At 31.4% G+C, this 21412-nt stretch overlaps 2 protein-coding genes across 3 annotated transcripts; one reads left to right on the plus strand and one right to left on the minus strand.

The window, feature by feature from the left end:
- Positions 1–2150: 2150 nt before the first annotated feature.
- On the minus strand, positions 2151–6112 carry LOC136272777 (stimulator of interferon genes protein-like). The gene is made up of 6 exons (XM_066075406.1): positions 5993–6112; positions 4022–4652; positions 3740–3848; positions 3319–3554; positions 2704–2890; positions 2151–2408 (listed from the first exon to the last, which is right to left on the minus strand). Exons 2-6 carry the CDS (start codon positions 4499–4501, stop codon positions 2311–2313), a joined length of 1110 nt encoding a protein of 369 aa, XP_065931478.1. The 5' UTR covers positions 4502–4652; positions 5993–6112; the 3' UTR covers positions 2151–2310.
- Positions 6113–9960: 3848 nt separating this feature from the next.
- On the plus strand, positions 9961–20658 carry LOC136272184 (uncharacterized). Of its 2 annotated transcripts, none has more exons than XM_066073337.1 (8): positions 9961–10011; positions 11982–12104; positions 13985–14080; positions 14230–14318; positions 14449–14594; positions 16749–16805; positions 16903–16988; positions 19189–20658. In XM_066073337.1, exons 1-8 carry the CDS (start codon positions 10002–10004, stop codon positions 19347–19349), a joined length of 768 nt encoding a protein of 255 aa, XP_065929409.1. In that variant the 5' UTR covers positions 9961–10001; the 3' UTR covers positions 19350–20658. The 2 variants fall into 2 exon arrangements, with proteins under 2 accessions (XP_065929409.1, XP_065929414.1); XM_066073342.1 differs by lacking the exon at positions 9961–10011 and adding an exon at positions 11130–11339 and having other exon boundaries at positions 19189–20657.
- Positions 20659–21412: the final 754 nt, after the last annotated feature.

Raw genomic sequence — 21412 nt, forward strand, 5'->3', positions numbered from 1 at the left:
TTTGCATATCAGAACTTTTCCTTGATTTGTAAAATATATATTGTTTTCTGAATTATATAAAAAAGTTTACTATTGATGTAAAGGTTTACTATATCGATCTAAAGGTTTACATTTGATCAAAAGGTTTCCTATTAATCTAAAGGTTTAATATTGATCGAGGGTTTACAAAAGATAAATATTTTTTTTTTAATACAAACGTTTTACTATTTGTCTAAAGTTTTACATTGTGTCTAAAGGTTTACTATTGGACTATAAAGGTTTACAATGGATTAAAGCTTTACTAGATGATTTAATATTGATCAAAAGGTTTACAATGGAGAATTATTATTTTTTAATATATTCGATCAGTGCTTAGTTTCTATTCAAGATATATTACTATAGTTAGGTACTCTTTACAACTAATTGTAAATTGTGTTGAAAAATATACTTCCATTCATATGGTGGCATATTTCTGCCATCCACATATATTTAGTCAACATAGCATATCACGTCAAGTCGAGATAACTATCTTGTCAAGTCAAGATAACTTTCTTGTTTCTCAACAAACTCTAACTTCTTTTTTGGTCTAGTCTACATAAGGTATTATATTTTGTTGTGATAACTTTTTCGACAAGATGAAATAATTTATCTTGTATCTTGAATAAAATTTGTTGGATTTGCAAATGCAGAACGAGATAATGGATGTATATCAATAAATTGTATAATTGTATTTCGGGACTCATTACTAAATATTCCCTTACGTTTATAGAAAGGCATTTGTACCGAATTACCCGTCAATTGGTGTCTGGTTAATTATCTTAAGTTGCATATTCATATCTGAATCTATAATTAAGATGAATATATAAATATACTGACTTATAGAGCTTCAGACACCTTAAATAAAAGACAGATAACGCAAGGCTGATATTGAATTACATGTTATTTAAATTAACTCATACGATTAGAGATTAAAATGATACATTAAAAAAAACAATATCAAGAATACGTTTTAATACGTTTAATAAGTACAGAAAACAAAATAAATATATAAAGATAAAGTAGAAATCACCAAAATACAAATATAACCAACGGTAAACACATGTTTATTTTAATTCTTATCACACCACTTTTAATTTCATGTTGTTTAAAGAATTTAAAGAGTTCAACTTTATGAATATGAGAAAATGACGTACAGAGTGTATTAATAGGGAAAATAAAAATCAGCATATTTATATATTTTGAAGACAACCTTATAATTTTCATCAATAATCCTCGATGCATATCAAAAAAGTCCTTGGTAATGAGTTCCAAAATTCTATTATCAAGTATCTATTCTTAACTTATCTTGTTTTGTGAACGGCAGTATTTGCAAATGCTAGGAATTTTAGTCAAGATACAAATTAAATTATCGAGATAGATATCCCAAAAAAGTCGGTTTCGATTAAAAATCTAGAAATTTATCTCGACTTGATGAGATAGTTAACTTGACTTTACGTGATATGCTATGTTGACCAAAAATTATGTGGAGGGCAGAAATATGCCACCATACATTCATGATCAGCATATACAACATTACAACAAAAGTTTAAAAATGTCGATGCATACTGTACATTTGTAAACCAACTGTTACTCGGGTGCGAGAAATTATAGTGTAGTTCGCGATAGCCTCGGCAAAGTGAATATTTCTCGCCACGAGCCAGTCCTTGCCAACTGTTTTTATATCAACACTTATGTTGATAACGCGAAAATTTATCATCACGAAAATCTATCACCGCGAACCAGTTCATCTCAGGTATTTCGCGAAAAAATTGTTTATACATGTAGTATGTAATACTTAGAAAAAAAACCCAACAAAATATACGTAAAATTATTTTTGAAAATCACCTTTCCCTAAGAAATGTAAATGAAAATTGAGAAATATACATTATCCTACACTATGTCCTCCTCTGTCTTTTTAACGAAAATATAGATCATGCTTTAATTAATAAACAATTTTTTCACTAGTGAAAATTGCTTATATCATTATGATACATAAATTATATAATTTACAAGTCATACTATTTAAAATCCTTTTTTTATTGAATGTTGCTTCAAAAATGTCAAATATTAATAAAAAGATACACTCTTTATACATATATATGTACATGTAAAAATAAACCTTCAAAACACCCTTTCTTATGATTTTTATCACATCTGACATGTATATTTTTAAACTGATTTAAGAACATTTGAATGCATCAGATTTTCAACAAATAAAAACATCGTGAGAATTTTGTTAGTATATTCTCAGCGTTTTAATGCAACAAATATGAAAAAAGAACACACTGAGTCTCAGAAGGTTTTGGTCACCGCTTTTTCACTCAGATCTTTTTCTATTCTGTCTTTGATTAACGTCGAAATGGACTGTTCACCATCGCCAAACTTTTTATCTACAACACAAAATTAATTCAGAAAAACTATTATTCTATAAGTCGTTATTTCAAAGTAGAATTCGATAATATTATAATACTTTTCGTTCATTTGAAAAGCAAGAAGAAAAACCGTATATATTGTGTGCCATTAAAACTTTTAAAAAAGATTTGAAATGTCGTTGCCTGACAATCAATTAGTCAAATTTATTACATTAACCTTTACCTACGGTTAAATCAACAACTATCAGCTGTTAAGTTTTACAGATGATGATTATATACCAAAAAAACAAAAACAAAAGTAAATTCCATTTACCGTCATAGACGAGGAGGCTGCAGTTGTCCTTGGTTTCGGGGTTAGAGTTGATGATCTCCTGCAGGGTGTCGACGAACGTCCTCATCTGCTGCAGTCTGTCAAACGACGACAGCCCCGCCTCCTCGCTGTTACTCATCTCATACAGGGACAGAATGGGCGTGGCATACTCCAACAAACAATAGTAGTCCTGTATGTATGGAAGAAACAGTCAGACTTGTTGCATGATTTAAAGTGAATTAATATAGAAAGTAAAACATTTACACACGTTTCTATCATGCATGGATGAAATATAATACAATATTGGTTTTTTACATGTTATAGCCACATGTTGCCCCCAAATAAATATTTTAACATATATATTAAATGCAAAAAATCTTTTTTTAAAAATATCATATTATTCAACTAAAGCAAAGATTTTTTTGTCGTAAGAATGATAAATAATCCAATATTTTCATGTCTATCATTTTGACAATTTAATCCAATTAGATCTTTCAAAAAATGGAAGATCGCTGTCTATTTGACTCAACTTTTTATGTTTTTTTTTAAGCAGCCCTGATGTAATTAGATTTCGATTGATTGGGGGGGGGGGGATAACTAGTATTTGAGTAATCATACCGTCTTGTCCACTTCAAAACAGTACACGGTGTTTTTGTACTCCCTGCGCTGATTTCCCGCTCTGTTCGCAACAAAAGATGGCGTCACTCCCGCCACTTTTAGCCGAGGGTCGGCTGCTGTTATTGATGGTGGACAATAGCAAGATTTAGGAACCAGGATATACAGTTTTGGAACTACAACGGATTTTCTTGTGGTATCTATGTCCTTTTTCCAGGACTCCATTCGTGATTGCAAACCTATGGTGTCACAAATGTATAACCATAAGTGCACATATATTGCCGGACAGAAACAGAAAACGTAGTTATTTTCAAATCTGTGCGATGTTTTTATTTGAGAAAAGCAGTTTTAACTGCATAAATTATCACAAATAATTAATAATTATCACTCAGTGATTTTAAATTACATATCGACACTGTATTACCTGGAATTATTAGTCTTAGATATCCAAAATAGAAGGACCAGGCAAATCCATGGCCCACGTTGAGTTTTTGCTCCTCCATAACCCTACTCATTTCTGATCTTGTGGGATCCTGTAAAGCAATTCAACGCACAATATAAAATACATTAACAGGAATGATTGCTTGTCATTCAAACACAACTCAACATTAACCACATGAGCCTGTTAATTTAACAAAAATTGATAGCTAAAGAACACCCTTAATTTGAGTGACTTTTTATTAGCAAAAATCTAACATATACTCACAGTTAAACGAAGTAGATGTGCTATCATGGAAATAGTGACGATTATAATACAATTCCACTTGGTTTGTAAAATCCTCCATACTAATAACATCCCGTCTCCATGGAGATTCATATAAGTTAACATGGCTACCAGAATTGGCAGGGTCAAAAAAGGAATATTAGATTTTGTGCAGAAACTTTGCTGAACTACGAATGATATTCTACCGCCGTAACGACTGTTAATAAAGCGTAATTCTCCGCAAAAGACGAACACTCTCTTGATTATCTCCCCTACCCAAACATCAATGATGCCTAGGGTAACAAATATCAAAGTGTAACTTAGTTCATCTCCGAATGCATTGGTGTTGTTTGATGATAACGTTGATTTCCAGAAGTTGTTGTCGGTGGATTTACAGGCCAGTAAAAACATTAACAGGATCCCTATAGTCCCAAGAGCTATTGCTCTGTCGGAAGGACTTAATCTTAGATACATACTGAACATTATGGTATCCAAAATATTGTTTCTTCTTACACTTGAATATAATTTTGGTTGTAGTTCTTCGTTGTTGGACTACAAACTATTCTACGTCTTTTTTCTACTATTGTTGGTGTTTTCAAAAGGTTTCCTTGAGGTTCTTCTTGTTATGAAATATCTAAAGAAACGAACAAGTGAAGGTTAAAAAGTCAGTATCAATGGGGTGTGGAGTCCTTGAATTATTTTCTTTTTTTATTGAAAAAAAATACATTAAAATGGATTGTATGCCAAAACTATATCAATGCGGATTTGATTTAAGGTTATCGACAATCGTATAAAGCTAATACGTAAATTCAACAGATCGTAAAATACTCTTGTTTCGATCTATTCTGCTCATTGATAAATGATATTACAAATCTGAAAGCGTATACAATTATTGGGTCCCTTACTTATTTATCAATATTACGATATATATATATATATATATATATTCACGTTGTTCTGAAAAACATACTTGAAAAATATTTTGATATTTCTATCAATATGTTTTGGCATATTTAGCTTATATTGCATAGAAGTCAAGAACAAATTAACTCCAATTTTTTGTCTAAAATTAGCTTATTTCATGTCACATCTGAAGTTTTTGAGGTCTGACCCCTAATATTTTTACTTTTACACGGGACATTAAATGTATGGCTATTTGTACGCAACATGCATTTCTAATATTTTTTGCGTTATATTTTGATTTATCCAAAATATTGAAACAATCTTAACATCTGCTGTTGTGTTTATTATGTACTGGCATTTGCAGCCACCGCTTAAGGAAGGATTTTTAATATCGAATTCATTCCTAAAACATAACCATTGGTCCGCTTTTCTTTCCCCTTTCATTTGTTCATTTATTTCCTAGGGCCTACAAAATTTATTTCGTTTTTTTTCTTTTCTTTTTTTTTTTTTTTTACATCAAATTTATTATTTTCGGTTTTTTCCCGTTTTTTCCCAATTTTAAAAGAATTGTTTAACATTTTATTTATTTATCTATTTATATTTATATGTATAAAACCTGGCGTCATCAATTTGCAAGATGTAAACGAGAAAAGTCTATTCATAACTCTAAATTGAAGCTCGAGTCAGTATAAATCTGTTACACAATTACAATTGATATTGTTTAATTTAAAAGATAATCTAATTATTATGGGCATAATTTTTTTTATGCAACCGGAGTTATACTTGTTGTACTATCTTAATAAAGGCGTTTGAAAATCAATGCCAGCTTTTTCTTCCATGTGCAAGAAATTACAATGTAGAATAAAACAAATTTATACGACTTATTAAAAATGAAATAATTATTTAAAAAAAAAAGTAAGTACTAATTCATCATAATTATCCGCGAATACATAACATTTTGCATACATTTTCCCTTAATTAATAAACAGGCGATCAAAGAGACACTACTCTTGCTTAATTTAGTTCATTCTATTCAATTTTTCTACTGATGAAAAAAAAGGATATACTTACTTCGAAATGCAGGCACACAATGCGTACATGCAGGAGGAATAGGAAATTTTCACTGAAAAAATTTCGTTTGAAAATTTTTAAACTATAAATAGAGTCATAGAATTTATGTGTTATAAAAATAGATTTGAAAAATTTCATTTATATTGAATAACTTCCTGCCGTAAGTTGTATATATACCTATTATCACTTCTAGTGTTTATGGTTTTAAAAACATTTCAGACGATCTTTTAAGGTGTACATCAAAACATAAAAAGAGCAAAATGTTACCAGACCCAATCTATATTTTTGTAACTTTCGTTTCGGGGGGAAGGGGGGGGGGGTAAATATTGTGATGTGTTATTCTTATATTGGTGGTTATGGGGAGTGTCATCACGATCTCTTACTTAACTTATCAAAATACAAATTTAAAAAGGTGTATTTTATATCAAAGGCGTGTTCAAAATGTAAGGAGAACAATTTATGATAAGCCCCAGGGCTGAAGATAAGTGAATTGTCGTTGTTTTTGTCCTACTTTCTTTCTTCTGCGATTTTCCTTCAGCATTTCTTTTTATTATACTCTGTCCCGGGGTTTTGCTTCCACCACTTTTTCCAAAATATTTCGACAATCAGAAATATCTATTCACCCGAGGTATTTTATTCACTACTGGTAGAGGGGAAAATGTCTATATCATCTGCAATAAAATTGCTTCTCAATGTCCACCTGGTTTATGATACGAGCGAAAATAGAAAATCTATATGTGAATTTAACAATTACATATGTATGGGCAGCGGAAAGGGCAAAAAATACATTTTTACAAAATCAACGACAAACTAAATTCAGCAATCTAAAATAATATTATCAATGACCATAAATGCAAAACAAACAGTCTTCTTTGCAAAATAAATGTACATAAAAATCAACCAAAGGTATTTAAATACAAATCAAACACAAAAAGTAAAACCAACAGACATAAATGTAAAACGAACATACATCAACATGAAACAAGCGGACGCACAAATAAACGCCAGGTGGCGTTTTTTGGGAAGCAATATATACGTCATCGATTATTGGAATCCGGGATGGTTCGCACCTGTTTTGTTTCGCCCTGAGATGTTTCGCACCTGCCTCGGAGCGAAACATCTCACTGTATTTAGATATTTTTCTCGTATTATCATTCCTCTGAAATTAATTATTACCTATACAAGAATTGAAATATGTTTTTAAAAAAAACTATTGAAACAGTGCTTGTCTTTATTCATGCACGGCCAAGAGAGCGTTCTTGCTTGATTAGGATTTTTATTTACTAATTTTATTAAGCCATGTCGTTTTATATGGTTAAGAACAAGAGGTGTGAACTGTGTTGTAATAACATTTATAGCCTGTCTTTCACTTGAGAATTACCTGTATTTTTATAATGAAAAATTTGGGAATGTTTACATATTGTTAGCATAGCTCTGTTTTGGGGATCATTTAATTACATAAATTATCAGCTTGAACTTTACATTACCCACCCCCGCCCCCTCCCCTGTATCCATTTTTTATGGAATTATCCATTCAAACTCGTTAAATATTTTATTTTTATCCGACTTTTTTTTATTCTATAAATTGTTTATTTACCGGATGGCAGTAAATACAAAATTTACAAAGATGTCAAGTTGTAAATTTTGCATTACTTCCACCCAGTAAAATTAAAGTGATATAAAATGCAACAAATGACTGACAAAGGGGGGGGGGGAGGGGGGGAAGGGGGGGGCTAGACTGATCCTCAGAAATATTGAGAGAAAAAAACCTAATTCCCAAAATCATAAAAATCCTAATCCGTGGGGGAGGAGGGTGAGGGTGGGGGGGAGTAAACCTATGCTTCCAAAAGAAAAAATCTAACCTACATTAAAAATATTTTCCCCCAAATCATGAAAATCTTAATCCGTGGTGGGGGTGGGGGTGGGGGGGGGGGCTAGTATGCCTAAGACTCCAGACTCAATCTTTCAAGGTACATTAAGGAACAATTATATTTCCTGCGAGAAAAAGTGGGGGGGGGGGGGGCTGAACCGTCTATTCTGCTATTTACCTAATGGTTAGGACTAACTTTGCAAAAAGCCATCCCCCCCCCCCCCCCCCGGTTCCGAAGCCTACATGTATGTGTCGATAAGCTTGAAGTATTCTGATACATGCACTTAATTTTAATTCACAATGTACATATGTCTTGTAGCATTTTAAAAATGTTTTTTATTTCCAGATATTTGTATATCATCATGTTTATGGGTAACAAATAAATGACTTTTTTTTATATAAGACTGTACAATATTTGATTATACATATGTTTTCATCCGAATATGAAATTTGGAACAAATGTACGAGTATAAACAGGTCATTAAAATATATAATTTTAAATAAATCATAATAAATAAATGGGAATGGAAATAATATTTAACCCCACTTTTGCTATAAGAATAAGACTGGTAAAAATCGTAGTTAAATAGTGGATGCAGTTGGGTAATGTAAAGTTCAAGCAGATACCGGTAATTTATGTATTTAATGGTCCCCAAAATAGATCTATGCTAACTATATATACATGTACATTTTTATTTACATCAACACTCCATTACATTACATTATAATACAGTCAGATGTTTTGCTCCGAGGCAGGTGCGAAACATTGACGTGGGAAACATCTCAGGGCGAAACAGAATAGGTGCGAACCATCCCGGATTCCAATAATCGATGACGTATATTGCTTCCCAAAAAACGCCACCTGGCGTTTATTTGTGCGTCCGCTTGTTTCATGTTGATGTATGTTCGTTTTACATTTATGTTTGTTGGTTTTACTTTTTGTGTTTGATTTGTATTTAGATATCTTTGGTTGATTTTTATGTACATTTATTTTGCAAAGAAGACTGTTTGTTTTGCATTTATGGTCATTGATAATATTATTTTAGATTGCTGAATTTAGTTTGTCGTTGATTTTGTAAAAATGTATTTTTTGCCCTTTCCGCTGCCCATACATATGCACAGTTGAAATAAAATATTTCTTTTCTTTTTTTGCGATTTATTTCGAGGCGCATTAAAAATAATTTACCACTCTCTGGTACACTTAAATTGGCTGCAATGGCTGAAATTAACATTGAAAAATCCCGTACTAAAGACTTGAAAAACCGTATCATAACATAACATCAGAAAGATTTAAGCGCTCCAGTAACGGTAATTTTGTCTGAAAATTTTTGAAACCTTAGAAACATTTACATTTTAATAAAAACAAAAAATCTGATTTTCACTGAGAATATTGTCAAAATATCACGGAAGCGAAGACCCGGGAGAGACTAGAAATGTAAAACTATACTTGGCAATCGAAACATCTGTAATTAAGGAACATAACGCTCAATTACAAGAAATTAATTGTGAGTTGATATTATTTATTATGCTTCTTCAAGCATCGTATCATATCAATGTGAATAAGTGTTAATTACAGCGCTTGCGCGGAATATCATCTAGGATATATATAAATTATGACATTTTGCCGGGCCAAAAAAACTAAATAATGTATGCACTAGAGTAACTGCTTACACCTTTGGTATTTCAACACGTGTAATATGATGTCCCAACCCAGCTGAAATTTAATTACATATACTAGCACATACACATGTGTTTAGTGCGTCATATCTCTTTTCTAACTTTTGATCTTTAGGTGAAATTTCACTATATCGTTTTTATCACTGTCGCAGATAAGAATTTTAGAAAAAAGACTGTCAACTTATGCCAATACCCGATTTTACCCATTTTATGCATACATCATTTATTCATATAAACGTTAACACAACTTGTTCAAGGTGCACAAATTAATTTATTAGCTTTACAACCAACACAGGGGTATCTTATCTGCTCTACTCTCTATGACATATATAAAAGTATAGTTACACAAGCTTGTGTGTGTGTGTGTATATATATATTTATATCATACTTAGTAATAAATACAGGCCAATATCATCTGATAACAGGCAGATATTGGAGTCTCGGGCTGATACAAGCTGTGATATGGTAAAGGGTATGTATTATTCTCTCTCTCTCTCTCTCTCTCTCTCTCTCTCTCTCTCTCTGTGTGTGTCATAGAGATCAGAGTGGATGAGATGCCCCTGTGGTCAATCCGCATTTTTTCCGCACCCCGTTCTCTAAAGTTCTTTCCATCAAAACTAAAATCGCGACAAATTGGCACATTCTATAAAATAACTTTTTTTGGTATAACGAAATATGTCCGATCCAAGGTATCTACAAGCGATGCATAATAAACTCATCCTACACTCTCCGCCATGACGTTAATTACTTGGTAACCCCGTTCTGGAAGGTTCTATACACCAAAACTAAAATCGCGCATTCAAAATTTCATTTATTCAGCAATTTCTGTGTATATCCTAAGTTCCCAATGAATATATTTACTCTTTACGTAATCATTCAACATTATTTCATTGCAAGTACATTGTATATAATTTGATGTAAATTCCCAGTGATTTGGATCCGCCAAAGCGTGTTCACAACCTTACTCTTATTCTTGCTATTTCGGGCTGGTTTATCGAAAATGAAAGTAAGTTTTTAATTTATTTCATAATAATTACTTATGAGATAAAATTCAATTATAGTTTATGGACATTATCTCACACATGATGTTAAATTCATGTACCAAAGATTTTTAAAGCAGTTACTCTGGTGCAAGCATTTAGTTTATTGACAAAATGTCTTATGTGTGAAGTTTAAGCATAGATGCAATTGATCGTCTCTTTTATATGTCTTCAAATTTACAACAGTACTTCTCGTATGAATATTAGCAGTTTTACAACTAAAGGCAAAAGCTGTATTCTGTGTATTATAAAGGAACTGTGGGACATTTAATCATGGGCTCACTCTTTAATCAAAACATGAGGTTGGATTGTTCCATATCTTTGATCGATGGCATGTTTGGAAGTAAATATCTTGCATCAGAAATCCAATTTATCGTTATTACTATGAAACCATTCTATTTTATTTTAACCAGCTCTAAATTTTCACTTACTGTTGAATACACTACATGTACGACTAACCAAGTTAATATCCACTTGAACTTGGAAACATTGCAATTTTATTTCTTTAGTAAGACATAATATTCAAGGCAGGGTTAACAAAAATGAAAGTGAATTTGAGTGTGAAATGCTTTCGAAGATTTAACTCGCAAGGGTTATGCAGACCGTTTTTAAAAAATCAATAATACGAATACTTTGAACTAAAAGATCGTAACTTATCGCATTCATTTACATTTGTCGCTAGAAACTTAATTGACTTGGCATGAAAATAACGATTCTGTGAATTCTCTTTCATTTTCGGTTTTAAAAATTCGATTTTAAGGTAAGAATTGGTTAGTACAATTCTTTTAATTTCTGGTTCAGTAAGATACTTTCAGTCTTCTTTTTTATGATTAGATTTACAAAGTATATATAAATCAAAACAGTATATAGTGAATATTTTGAAAGAGCTACGGGACTATTCAGTAAATTTAAATGTGCATTAAGACTACATCTTGGCACCGTATTGATCAAAGAAGTTGCAGACCCATTAGCCTGAACGGTCACGTCAATGAAGGTTCTGTAAAGGAAATATGATAAGATCATAATATGATATTATCATAAAACGTCAGTCGATGATCGGTGTGACCGAGCGCTAGTCGAGTACTCGAGCACTCGTTGACATTCCTAATTTACATATATTTACATCTACAGAGTATGATTCCCTCTATTTCTTAAGGAAACTAATCATTAATTCATAGCTCTATAGAAACAATCTACATGCCATGTTTATTGATTGGTTAAAACATACAGCGACTGAAACCGTCAGAAAACTGAGAAGACTGAAATGTATACGCCCCGCTTGTCGATTGGTCGAAACCTTCAGCGACCTAAAAAACAAAATAATCATGATGATGTCAGGCTCAAATTTCATCACCCATTTTGAAATTTGTATTTGATAACTAATCTATATTTATTTAAACAGAAAAATTGAGAGTTATGTCAAATAACAGCTTGGATCCTTACAAGTCCCCTGTCTACAAAAAAAGCAAACTCCATCATCTCAGATGGAATCATTCATACACAAAGGATGACAGGATTAGCAAAGGTACATTAAGTGTCATTATTTACCAACTGGTCAATGAAAAAATCAAATAGGGACAAACAGATGGGTATTCCATCTGAAGTAAAAATCCATATCTTAAGTTACGACCACAGGCACCTGCAGGCATGTTCACGAAGCTATCTTAGGACTAAAGTGCGTCCTAAGTACATCTTAGGACATGTCTTAGTCTTAAGTCTGTTTCTCGAAGCACTCCTAAATTTAAGGAACGCCATAACTTATGTCCTAATTTTAGGGCATCATTTACCTTGTCCTAAGACCATCCTTAGGCTGTATAATAACGTTTTTGGGGATATTGGGGCTGTTGTAAAGCTTTTTCCTTAGACCGATAGATTAAAGCAAGGTTTTTTTTATACAGTTACAGCATTTCCAACAAACATATAATTCCTAATCCTGGCGGAGGGGGGGGGGGGCATAGTCATTTATTCTATCATGTACGTTCATTTTATCAATATAAATTGGAGAGGAATTCACTTAACCCCCCCCCCCCCCTACTCCCCCGTTGCTACATCCTTATTATTCACTTATTTTTAATGTATACAATGTACACTAAGTAAGTTACATTCTTTGTTTTGATTATTTTTGGATAAGATTATTCAAATCTCCTTGGTTAAAAAGTAAAACATTGGATTATATAAACAATGCGTGATCATTCGAATTTTTCTCACTTCATTCTGAAAAAATACGGTAATCTCTGAAAAAATCGTAATGTTGAATAAACTGTATTTATGAATTTTCTTTATTTAATACAACTTATATCTTATTTACCATCGTGTATATTATATATATAACAGATTAAAGGGAGATTGGTTGTGTTTCTACATGTAATTCTATGAAAAGCGCATGTTTATGTATAACATATACTTGACTGAAAAGATTATCAAATGTTAATTTACACCCAAAGAATGGACACGTGTTATTTAATTAATCATTTGCTTGTAAGCCAATTCTGTCTTGATACACATTTTCATCGAAAAAAGCAGTAACTTGGATTTCTGGGGGTGCTGTTTAATTTTTTTTTTATTTTTTTTTTTGTTTGATTGTTTTTTTTTTTTTGGTATTTTTAACTATTTATAAGTTATTGTTCACTGATATATATTTAAATAAATGTAAACGTTAAGATTACTAGTTTTAGGCATATTGTGTTACATGTAACTACAGTCACGTACAATTTTCTCTGGCAACATGTTTGAAGATTTATCCATGCACAAGTCTCTCAAATTCGATTTTTATGATGAAATGTGCAAAATAAGAATGATTGTAGAAGGTTAGGATATCCTAACTTAAGATGTTCCTAAGTTACCGTCGAGCTACATTTTAAGACGTGTCCTAAGTTGATCTTAGGATGTTCCTTACTTTTTTCCTAAGTCATATCTTAGGAACACACTTAAGTCATATTTTAGCAAACTTTCGTGAACATGCCTGCTGGAGTTATATTTTTGGTTTCTGTATTTTAATCCCTTCCATTTATTTATTACGTAGGGGTATATTTTTTTTGGAAAATAAACATAACGTTACACGCAGGTGTATGTGGACAATACGGGTTCAATAAACTTGATTTTCAGCACTAAGTACCTTTAAAACAATTTGATGTAAACGTACAATATTCTTCATTATTTTCCACGGTTTTTTTTTTACAAATATAAACACTTTAAGCATATATATACAATGTATGAGCAATAATTTCATATTACAGATTTTAGTTAAAATCAAAAACTGAAGAATGATGACTTTTAAGTAATTAACATATCTCATATCGCCCACTTTTCTACTATGGTACTAGTCTAGTGTAAGTTTATTTTCCTTTCAATAATTATTTCCTACGAACATTCTCATTTCTATTAAATTATTTTCCGTACATTAAGAATCACAGCTTGACAAAGACATCGACGATATTGTAGAGGACATGAGTTTCTTGGGTCTTAAAAAGAAAAAGAAATCTGGCAAACCTGCATTTCAAGGTAAATAAATGAATTTAATAAAAGATCCTGATAATTTTGTAATGTTTTGAAAATATTTTAAATGTTCATTTTGTTCCTGTAGATAAAAAGGATTAATTGTAGGTAGATGCATTTGAATATCAAAAAGATATAATGAATGTCGTTTGTAGATGACTATGTCCCACCTGAGGCCCCTGTTTTTGTTGATGGAGTCCAAGGAAATGTGGAACAAGTAGATGAAGACTATCAGTATCAAGAAGTATATCTCCAAAATATAAAGAGACTGTCCAAACGATTTTTTGAGAAGAAATATTAGTATACATGTAGTTTGAGTAAAATTGGGGGGGGGGGTATTAAATACAATGTAACTCATTCATTTTCAATTGCAGCTTTTGGATAAACTTTATGAATCACTTAAAAGAGACCATCCTCATCTCCGAGAGCAACGATCCTGCAAATTATGGATCCCCGATGTTCGTTCCTTTTTTACTGCAAGGAAAACGGTCCTCCTGAACTTCATACAAATTTGCAATGCGTATGTCTTTCTTGTTAGATTCCTGTTATATTAATAATATTATCCACGAAATGGCAAAATAGCAAACAATCTATCAACATGAAAAATTGCTGCTGCAGTGTGGCAACGCACTTTGAAAAAATTACGCACTTTGAAAAAAAATTTCAAAGTGCGTTAAATTTTGGACCAAGTTAATCCACTCTGAATTTTTTTTTTCAAAGTGAGTTATGAAGGTACATCAACATTTTTTAGTATCGAAACACTTAACGCACTTTGAAAAAAATATGTATAAATCACAAATTCTGGAATTAAATTCCAAATTTGTTGATAATATGATGATTTGTTAACACTAATGAATCTAATTTACCGTCTTTAAAAACGGGGATAGGTTAACCAAAGGTACAGGCCAGTTACCAGTACTTCATTTCATTGATTACAGGAAGAAGGTCCCCTACCCCTATTTTTTCCTTCCAAAACATATATGATATTCAGCAATTTAGAGTAAATATATAAAATTGGGGAAAATACGCTTTGTCGTAAATTAAGTTCAGTGATATTGAAAAAAAAATACGAGCTGGTCAAACAATAATCACTCCAATGGTACGTTAAAAAATCTATAAGTGTGTCAACATAGACCCTCGTTTCAAATTCTAATCAAATAAACCACTTCATTATAAAAAAAAATTGACAAACATTAAATTATTATAAACTTAAAAATAAGCATTAGGGTGCGAGTTTTTTTTCTCTCGCACTGATCCTCTAAAAGATCATATTGTTTTTGATAACTATAACTAAGGTATCTTTTTTTTCACATCATGTTTGTTTATAAGCACATGTAATTGAAGACAGTTGAAATATGTTGTACATTATCTCCATTATCAATAAATAAATTAAATAATTTTCGTTTCTGGCACAGCAAAAAATACCCGATAATTAGTAAGTTTGCTGCATACTCAAAAAAGGAAAATACAGTTGCTAAGCGATACACAAAAAAGGAAAATGCAGTTGCTAAGCGATGCAGCTTACGTCATATTTGGTCAAACTACGTAAGCTTATGAGAAAAGGGGAAAAATTGAATCGAGAAACTGTTTATCAAGTTAGCTGAGAATGCAGTGGGTTCTTTCTAAAATATATATCCCATTAAGCTACACAAGGTTAAACAATTATTTATTGTATCTAAAATTATATATTTATATATTATTTCGGCTAAACCCTAAACAATTTTTTTCCAAAGTGCGTTAATTTCGACGATATCAACGCACTTTGAAAAAAAAATATTCAAAGTGCGTTGACTCCCCCCCCCCCCCCCCCAAAAAAAAGCACTTTGAATTTTTTTATCAAAGTGCGTAATTTTTCAAAGCGCGTTGTAACACTGCAGGTTTGTAGCTCCAGGTTTGAAAAAAATCGGATGGACGCCCTGGGAGATACAGTACCTCCCATTAAAAAAAAATGCAATTTACGTCGCAGAAAAAGATGTGCTTGGTTTGGATTGATTAATCTCATTTCCAAACACATTCTGTTCAAATATTTGATTCCAAAAGATTTCTCGGACATTTCTACATATATTGTTACTTTACTTGCCTCTGACATTCATTTCAACATCACCAGCTCCGAAAAATGAAATGGTGCAGTTTGTTCACATATAAAAATGGTGACTCTTGATCTCGACATGAATTCATATACTTCATTTTCCAACGTCGGTTAAGCATGTTTAAGTGAAAAATGATGCAAGTAAAGTAAAGTTAATTGCCTGAAAAATTTAATGGTACTAATTGTTTTTACAGAATTTGTATGAGAATAAGGTTAATTAGTCCGAAACTAGCGCATTTTTAAGCGCAGTAAATTGCAGGGTTTTTTTTTACAATAGGAGGCAATGTAGCCCTAAGGTCGTACATCCGAATACTTTTTAGACCCGGAAGCTACAGACCTGCAGATTGAAAATTTGTGTATATATATATATATATATATATATATATATATATATATATATATATATATATATATATATATATATATAGTACGCCCTTTTACGTTTATATCCATCTCATCGAGAGAAATTAAGATTATAAAAGAGTCAGAATTTGTGCCCCCCCCCCCCCCCCAATAGCTTCTACATTTCCATATATCTGAATAATTTAACAATATGCTAAATGTCCCTGGATTTTTTCCTTTTAGAGTTAAGCGTCCCCAGAAACACGTGATGGACTTCTTGATAAGTGAATGTGCGACAAGGTACATGTACATTAAACAGAAAAAAATAACAGAAAAAAATTATCGATTTTAGTTAGATATAGATTTTTTTAATAACATCACAAATTTTCAATTTAAGTGGTTCACTCGACCCCTGGAACAGACTTTCGTTAATAGGAAAGTTTAGACAAAAAGAACTACAAACAATCATCTCGAAATACGTCAGTGAGTATATAGAAAGTGTGGAATATTTCATTTTCGTGGGGTTCTGTTTCATGGAATTTGGGTGGAAGCCTTACTCACGAATTAACATCCCAAACGATTTATGAAATATACAGCCTCTCTTCATTATATATAGAGAATGTCCTCTATCATACCAATGAATACCTGAATGAATTTAGATCAATCAGATTAATGTTTTATGTTCAATCCACACACACACACACACAATACTGATGAAATTCATTTTTAATTTCTTTCCAAAGACTACGCTGAAAAGTTCTAAGTGTTCACTCAATAATTGTTTGATTAAAAAAAAGGGAAAGGTTTTATTGATAAATAATAATGCATTCATGTTTCTTTTGGCTGTTGTGTTAGAATCCGTAAAAAAAATGAATGACCACCCCTGGTCCTAATCTATGCAAGACTACATTGCCTCATTGACACAATGTTCCTCTGAATCTTCCTTTCTGCGTCATCCTTTAGTTATCATATATATCTTTCTAAATCTTAACATCCTTCTTTTCTTATAATAAACAATAATTCATGAAATTTTGATACAGTAAAACAGATCATATAACCAAATAATTCCATTAGTTTAATCAAATTTGACCTCTTTGTTTTCGCCTAAAGGTCAGGTCAAGGTCACTACCGTTTCCTTAACTTAAGGAGGATGTTTATTCAGAATGAAAAAAAATTCCACTGATGATAATGAAAAGCCATCAATTGTATGTTATAGACCTTTGATTATAGTGTTATTATCCTCTTTCAAAAAAGTATGTCAATGACTTACTTTTCGAATTAATGACCATTGAATATATTTTAAATAAAAAAAATGCCATAAAATTTTACACTACGGTTGAGATTTTTTAATTGTGAAAATATTACAAATGATTAAACACTTTAAAAATGAAATACAATTTATGAATGCTAGTGGCACTAAATATATACAAAGCATTAAAGTTTCAGCGATAATTTTTTTTAAAAATATTGCAGTCCGAATTTCCTCCATTAGTTTTCAAATTTCTTCCAATTTTCGATCCAATTTTACAAAAAATTGAATGTGATAATACAAAAACATTTATAGCATTAAACAACTTATATAGACCTTGTTCTGTTGGCATAAAAATTATTTGATCTCAATGATCAAAATTGAGATATGGTGTCTTTTTTCGTTTTTAAGCATTTTTCAATATTTTTGCAATTCATGCTATACGATTATTTTAATAAATAAGTGAGGTATAACCAACAGAAAATGAGCAAAATTATATAAACTAAAATATAAAATCTTAACTTTTAATATTAGTGAACTGTCAAAAATGTTTGAGCGAAAAACAAAATCTGCAAAATTTAGTCCGAATTTCCTCTGTTTGGTTTAAAATCTATTTCTGTTTGAGCTTAATTCCATATTAAAGTAGTAATATCGACTGTTAAGTCAATAATAATTCATTTCATAATTACTTTTTGTGTTTAGAACAATTTTTACTCATGACATTGAACTTTATAACAACTCAAACCCTGAGTACCCTTAAAGGATGATAAAAATAAATCTAGTTCTTTTCAGTTATGTAGACATCTGTTTAAGATATGAAGATTCTTTTATTCAATGAAATGATAGAATATCAGGATGTCTATCAGTTTATACTATTAAATGGGAATAAATATTGAGACTAAAATTGATATAGCTTAGCCCGCATTTCCTCTAATTTTCTTAAATTTTGAAGATATTTTGATTTTTTTTATGCTTCCAATATTAAAATATTTTTTATTTTTACGTATTATGAAGACTTTATATAAAGATATAAATTGGTGTCCTATCTAAGGCTTAAACATTTTGAATTTGTCTTTACTTAGTGACAGTTTATGGCTAAAAGTTTTATATATAAAAAAAAAAAAAGATCTGATGGATAGTTTGTTGAGCATCCAGCCTCCTTAACACAAAGCAGATGCTGCAAAATACCAACTTCTTGTTTTGATTGTTATCAGTAGCTGAAATTATATCGGTAGTATTTTATCAGTGCTTTTGTTAAGAGACATCGGCTACAATAATCTTGAATATTTCATGTCATTTTCGTGATTTTCAAATCAATCTACATATCAGGATAAACACTTTGAAGTTTTATTTTGTGTGCATCAAATGATCTTGTTGTTATCTGTTAGGTAACAATGTGTTTTTTTTAATACTATTTTTACTTAATGCTTACAGAAGAGTACGTAATGTGTACTTCCTGTAAATCATTCAACACTCTCTTCAAGAGGGAAAACCGCCTCAATATTATTCGATGTCATGTGTGCGAATGCACGAGAGTGGTGAACGCCATTCAATTTGGCTTCAGGGCAATAACGTCCCGGAAAAAACACCGATGAACATGTCATGTAACGGAGAAACGAACAACGGAAACCAACAGTATCAAACAACGATTCATAGCAGAATGACAGACAATACCCAAAACCAGAATCGGAGACCACATTTTAAAATGGAAACACATGCAATTATATCGAACAGAATCACACACAATGTACTAGTATTACAATATAATCACAGAAATTTCTGGTATCACGGTTATCGACAATGTTTATGTTAGATTAAAACTTTTAAAGGTATCAATTTAAACTGTTTAAAATGATCGATTGTAACATTTATAACAAAGACCCAGACAGTGCTTTACTACGTATTTAAAACAAATAACATGCAAAATAGTATTTTTATAACGAACATGTCAGATTTATTTTTATACTTGTTCATACTGATCAATTATACTTAAATAGGCCAACATTTTCTGAAGAAATATCATGTTCTAGGAATTTCAATCCTGGTCCCCATTATGTCCCTATTCTTTACCCTTTCCCGTGTCACGTTTGTAAAAATCATAATTTCTAAATTTATTTTGACCTGCTTACTAGTATTACAATGTAGGGATAGTGTGTAGAAGGATTTTATTAGTATTATAAAATTTAAATTCATCACATCTATAGCCGATATGATATACACTTAATTCGTTACAATATTAGGAATGGGGAAAATATATACTAGTAGCTTTTTGAGGTTGTATTTGTGATTTAATTTTAACCCAGTTCTTTAGAAGCAACGTTGTAGCATTATTCAACACTGGTTTAATTTTTTTCTCGCTTTGTTTTACAAAAGAAGAAAATGTAAAAAGTTAACTAGGACAAAGAGAGACGGGTCGGATGCCATGTTTTTGTAGTTTTAGTCTGAATATAATTTTTTAATTTCAAATGTATATTTTATATATGGGTTATAAGAAAGATTTTTGAAAGTGGCCAAGAAGGGCGGTCAGGTCATTACTGTTCTCCTCCCCTCTTTCTGTTCTTACGTGCCTGAGGTCTATGAAATATTTTGAACCAGACATGTAGACAGCCGACAACCAAATATGGTCGTTTTTTGATAGGGTGTCAGAGATTTTAATATATCAGACTATCACTTTGAACGGTTCGTGATATCTTCACAAATAAAAAATATATCCTAAGTTTTAAATGTGGATAAAAAATGTTTACTTCTACATTCTGTGACACCCATGTAATTTTCTTAATTAGGATCTACGGTGTTGTATTTGAAGTCGGATACTGGTAATAATTTGATTAACCGGTTTTTTTTAAGTTCTTAAGAACTTGAACAGTATGTGTTTGACGTTACAATCTGCGGGTTTTTATACCCAACCTATTTTGATAACATTTATTATCTAAACGTTGGGAATTCCCTGCCCATTTTCTTTTATATTTTCGTTTGAGATAGAACGGATTTAACGTAAGTAAAAGTCCATATTCCGATGAGCTGACTTTAGAAATGATACTGTTTACGTTCTCAATTTGTATATTTTCCGATATTTCAGAATTGGACAACCTACATACATGTCGCTATATAGTTAACGCAGCATTCTTACCGCCTTATTCATAGGTCTAGATTTAAATAAGAAGTTACATGTATTTTTTAAAAAAGCTTCAATATATTTGTTTATTGTTAAAGGTATCACACACAGTTTAACCTACCCTTTTTAATAATAGTGATATATGTGTTTGAGGTTTTTCATTTGATAAATAGGCGCGAATGTTTTATCATAAGAAATCAACAATGAAAGTGTGAGCTCCCTTGGTCCGATATATTTTCTTTCGAAAGGAATATTTCTGTTATTATAAGAGATTAAAAAAAACCCAAGAGGTCTTCAAAACAAATCACCTTCTTTTTTGCAGTCAGATACAGGTATCTCAACCTCCAGTCTAATAAGAATTGGCCCAAACTTATGTCGAAAGGTCGATACTTACGGCATAACAAATATTAAACGTATGGACTAATTTTAATACGACTGTCTCAAGCTCTTGAGTTCAAGTTTCATTCCGTTTCTTATACATTAATATCCTCAAAACTGTTTCTGGTACATGCATATTCTTACAGACAAGGAGTTAACATGAAA

The sequence above is a fragment of the Magallana gigas genome, chromosome 2 (assembly GCF_963853765.1).
Source record: "Magallana gigas chromosome 2, xbMagGiga1.1, whole genome shotgun sequence".
Classification (NCBI taxonomy): Eukaryota; Metazoa; Mollusca; class Bivalvia; order Ostreida; family Ostreidae; genus Magallana; species Magallana gigas.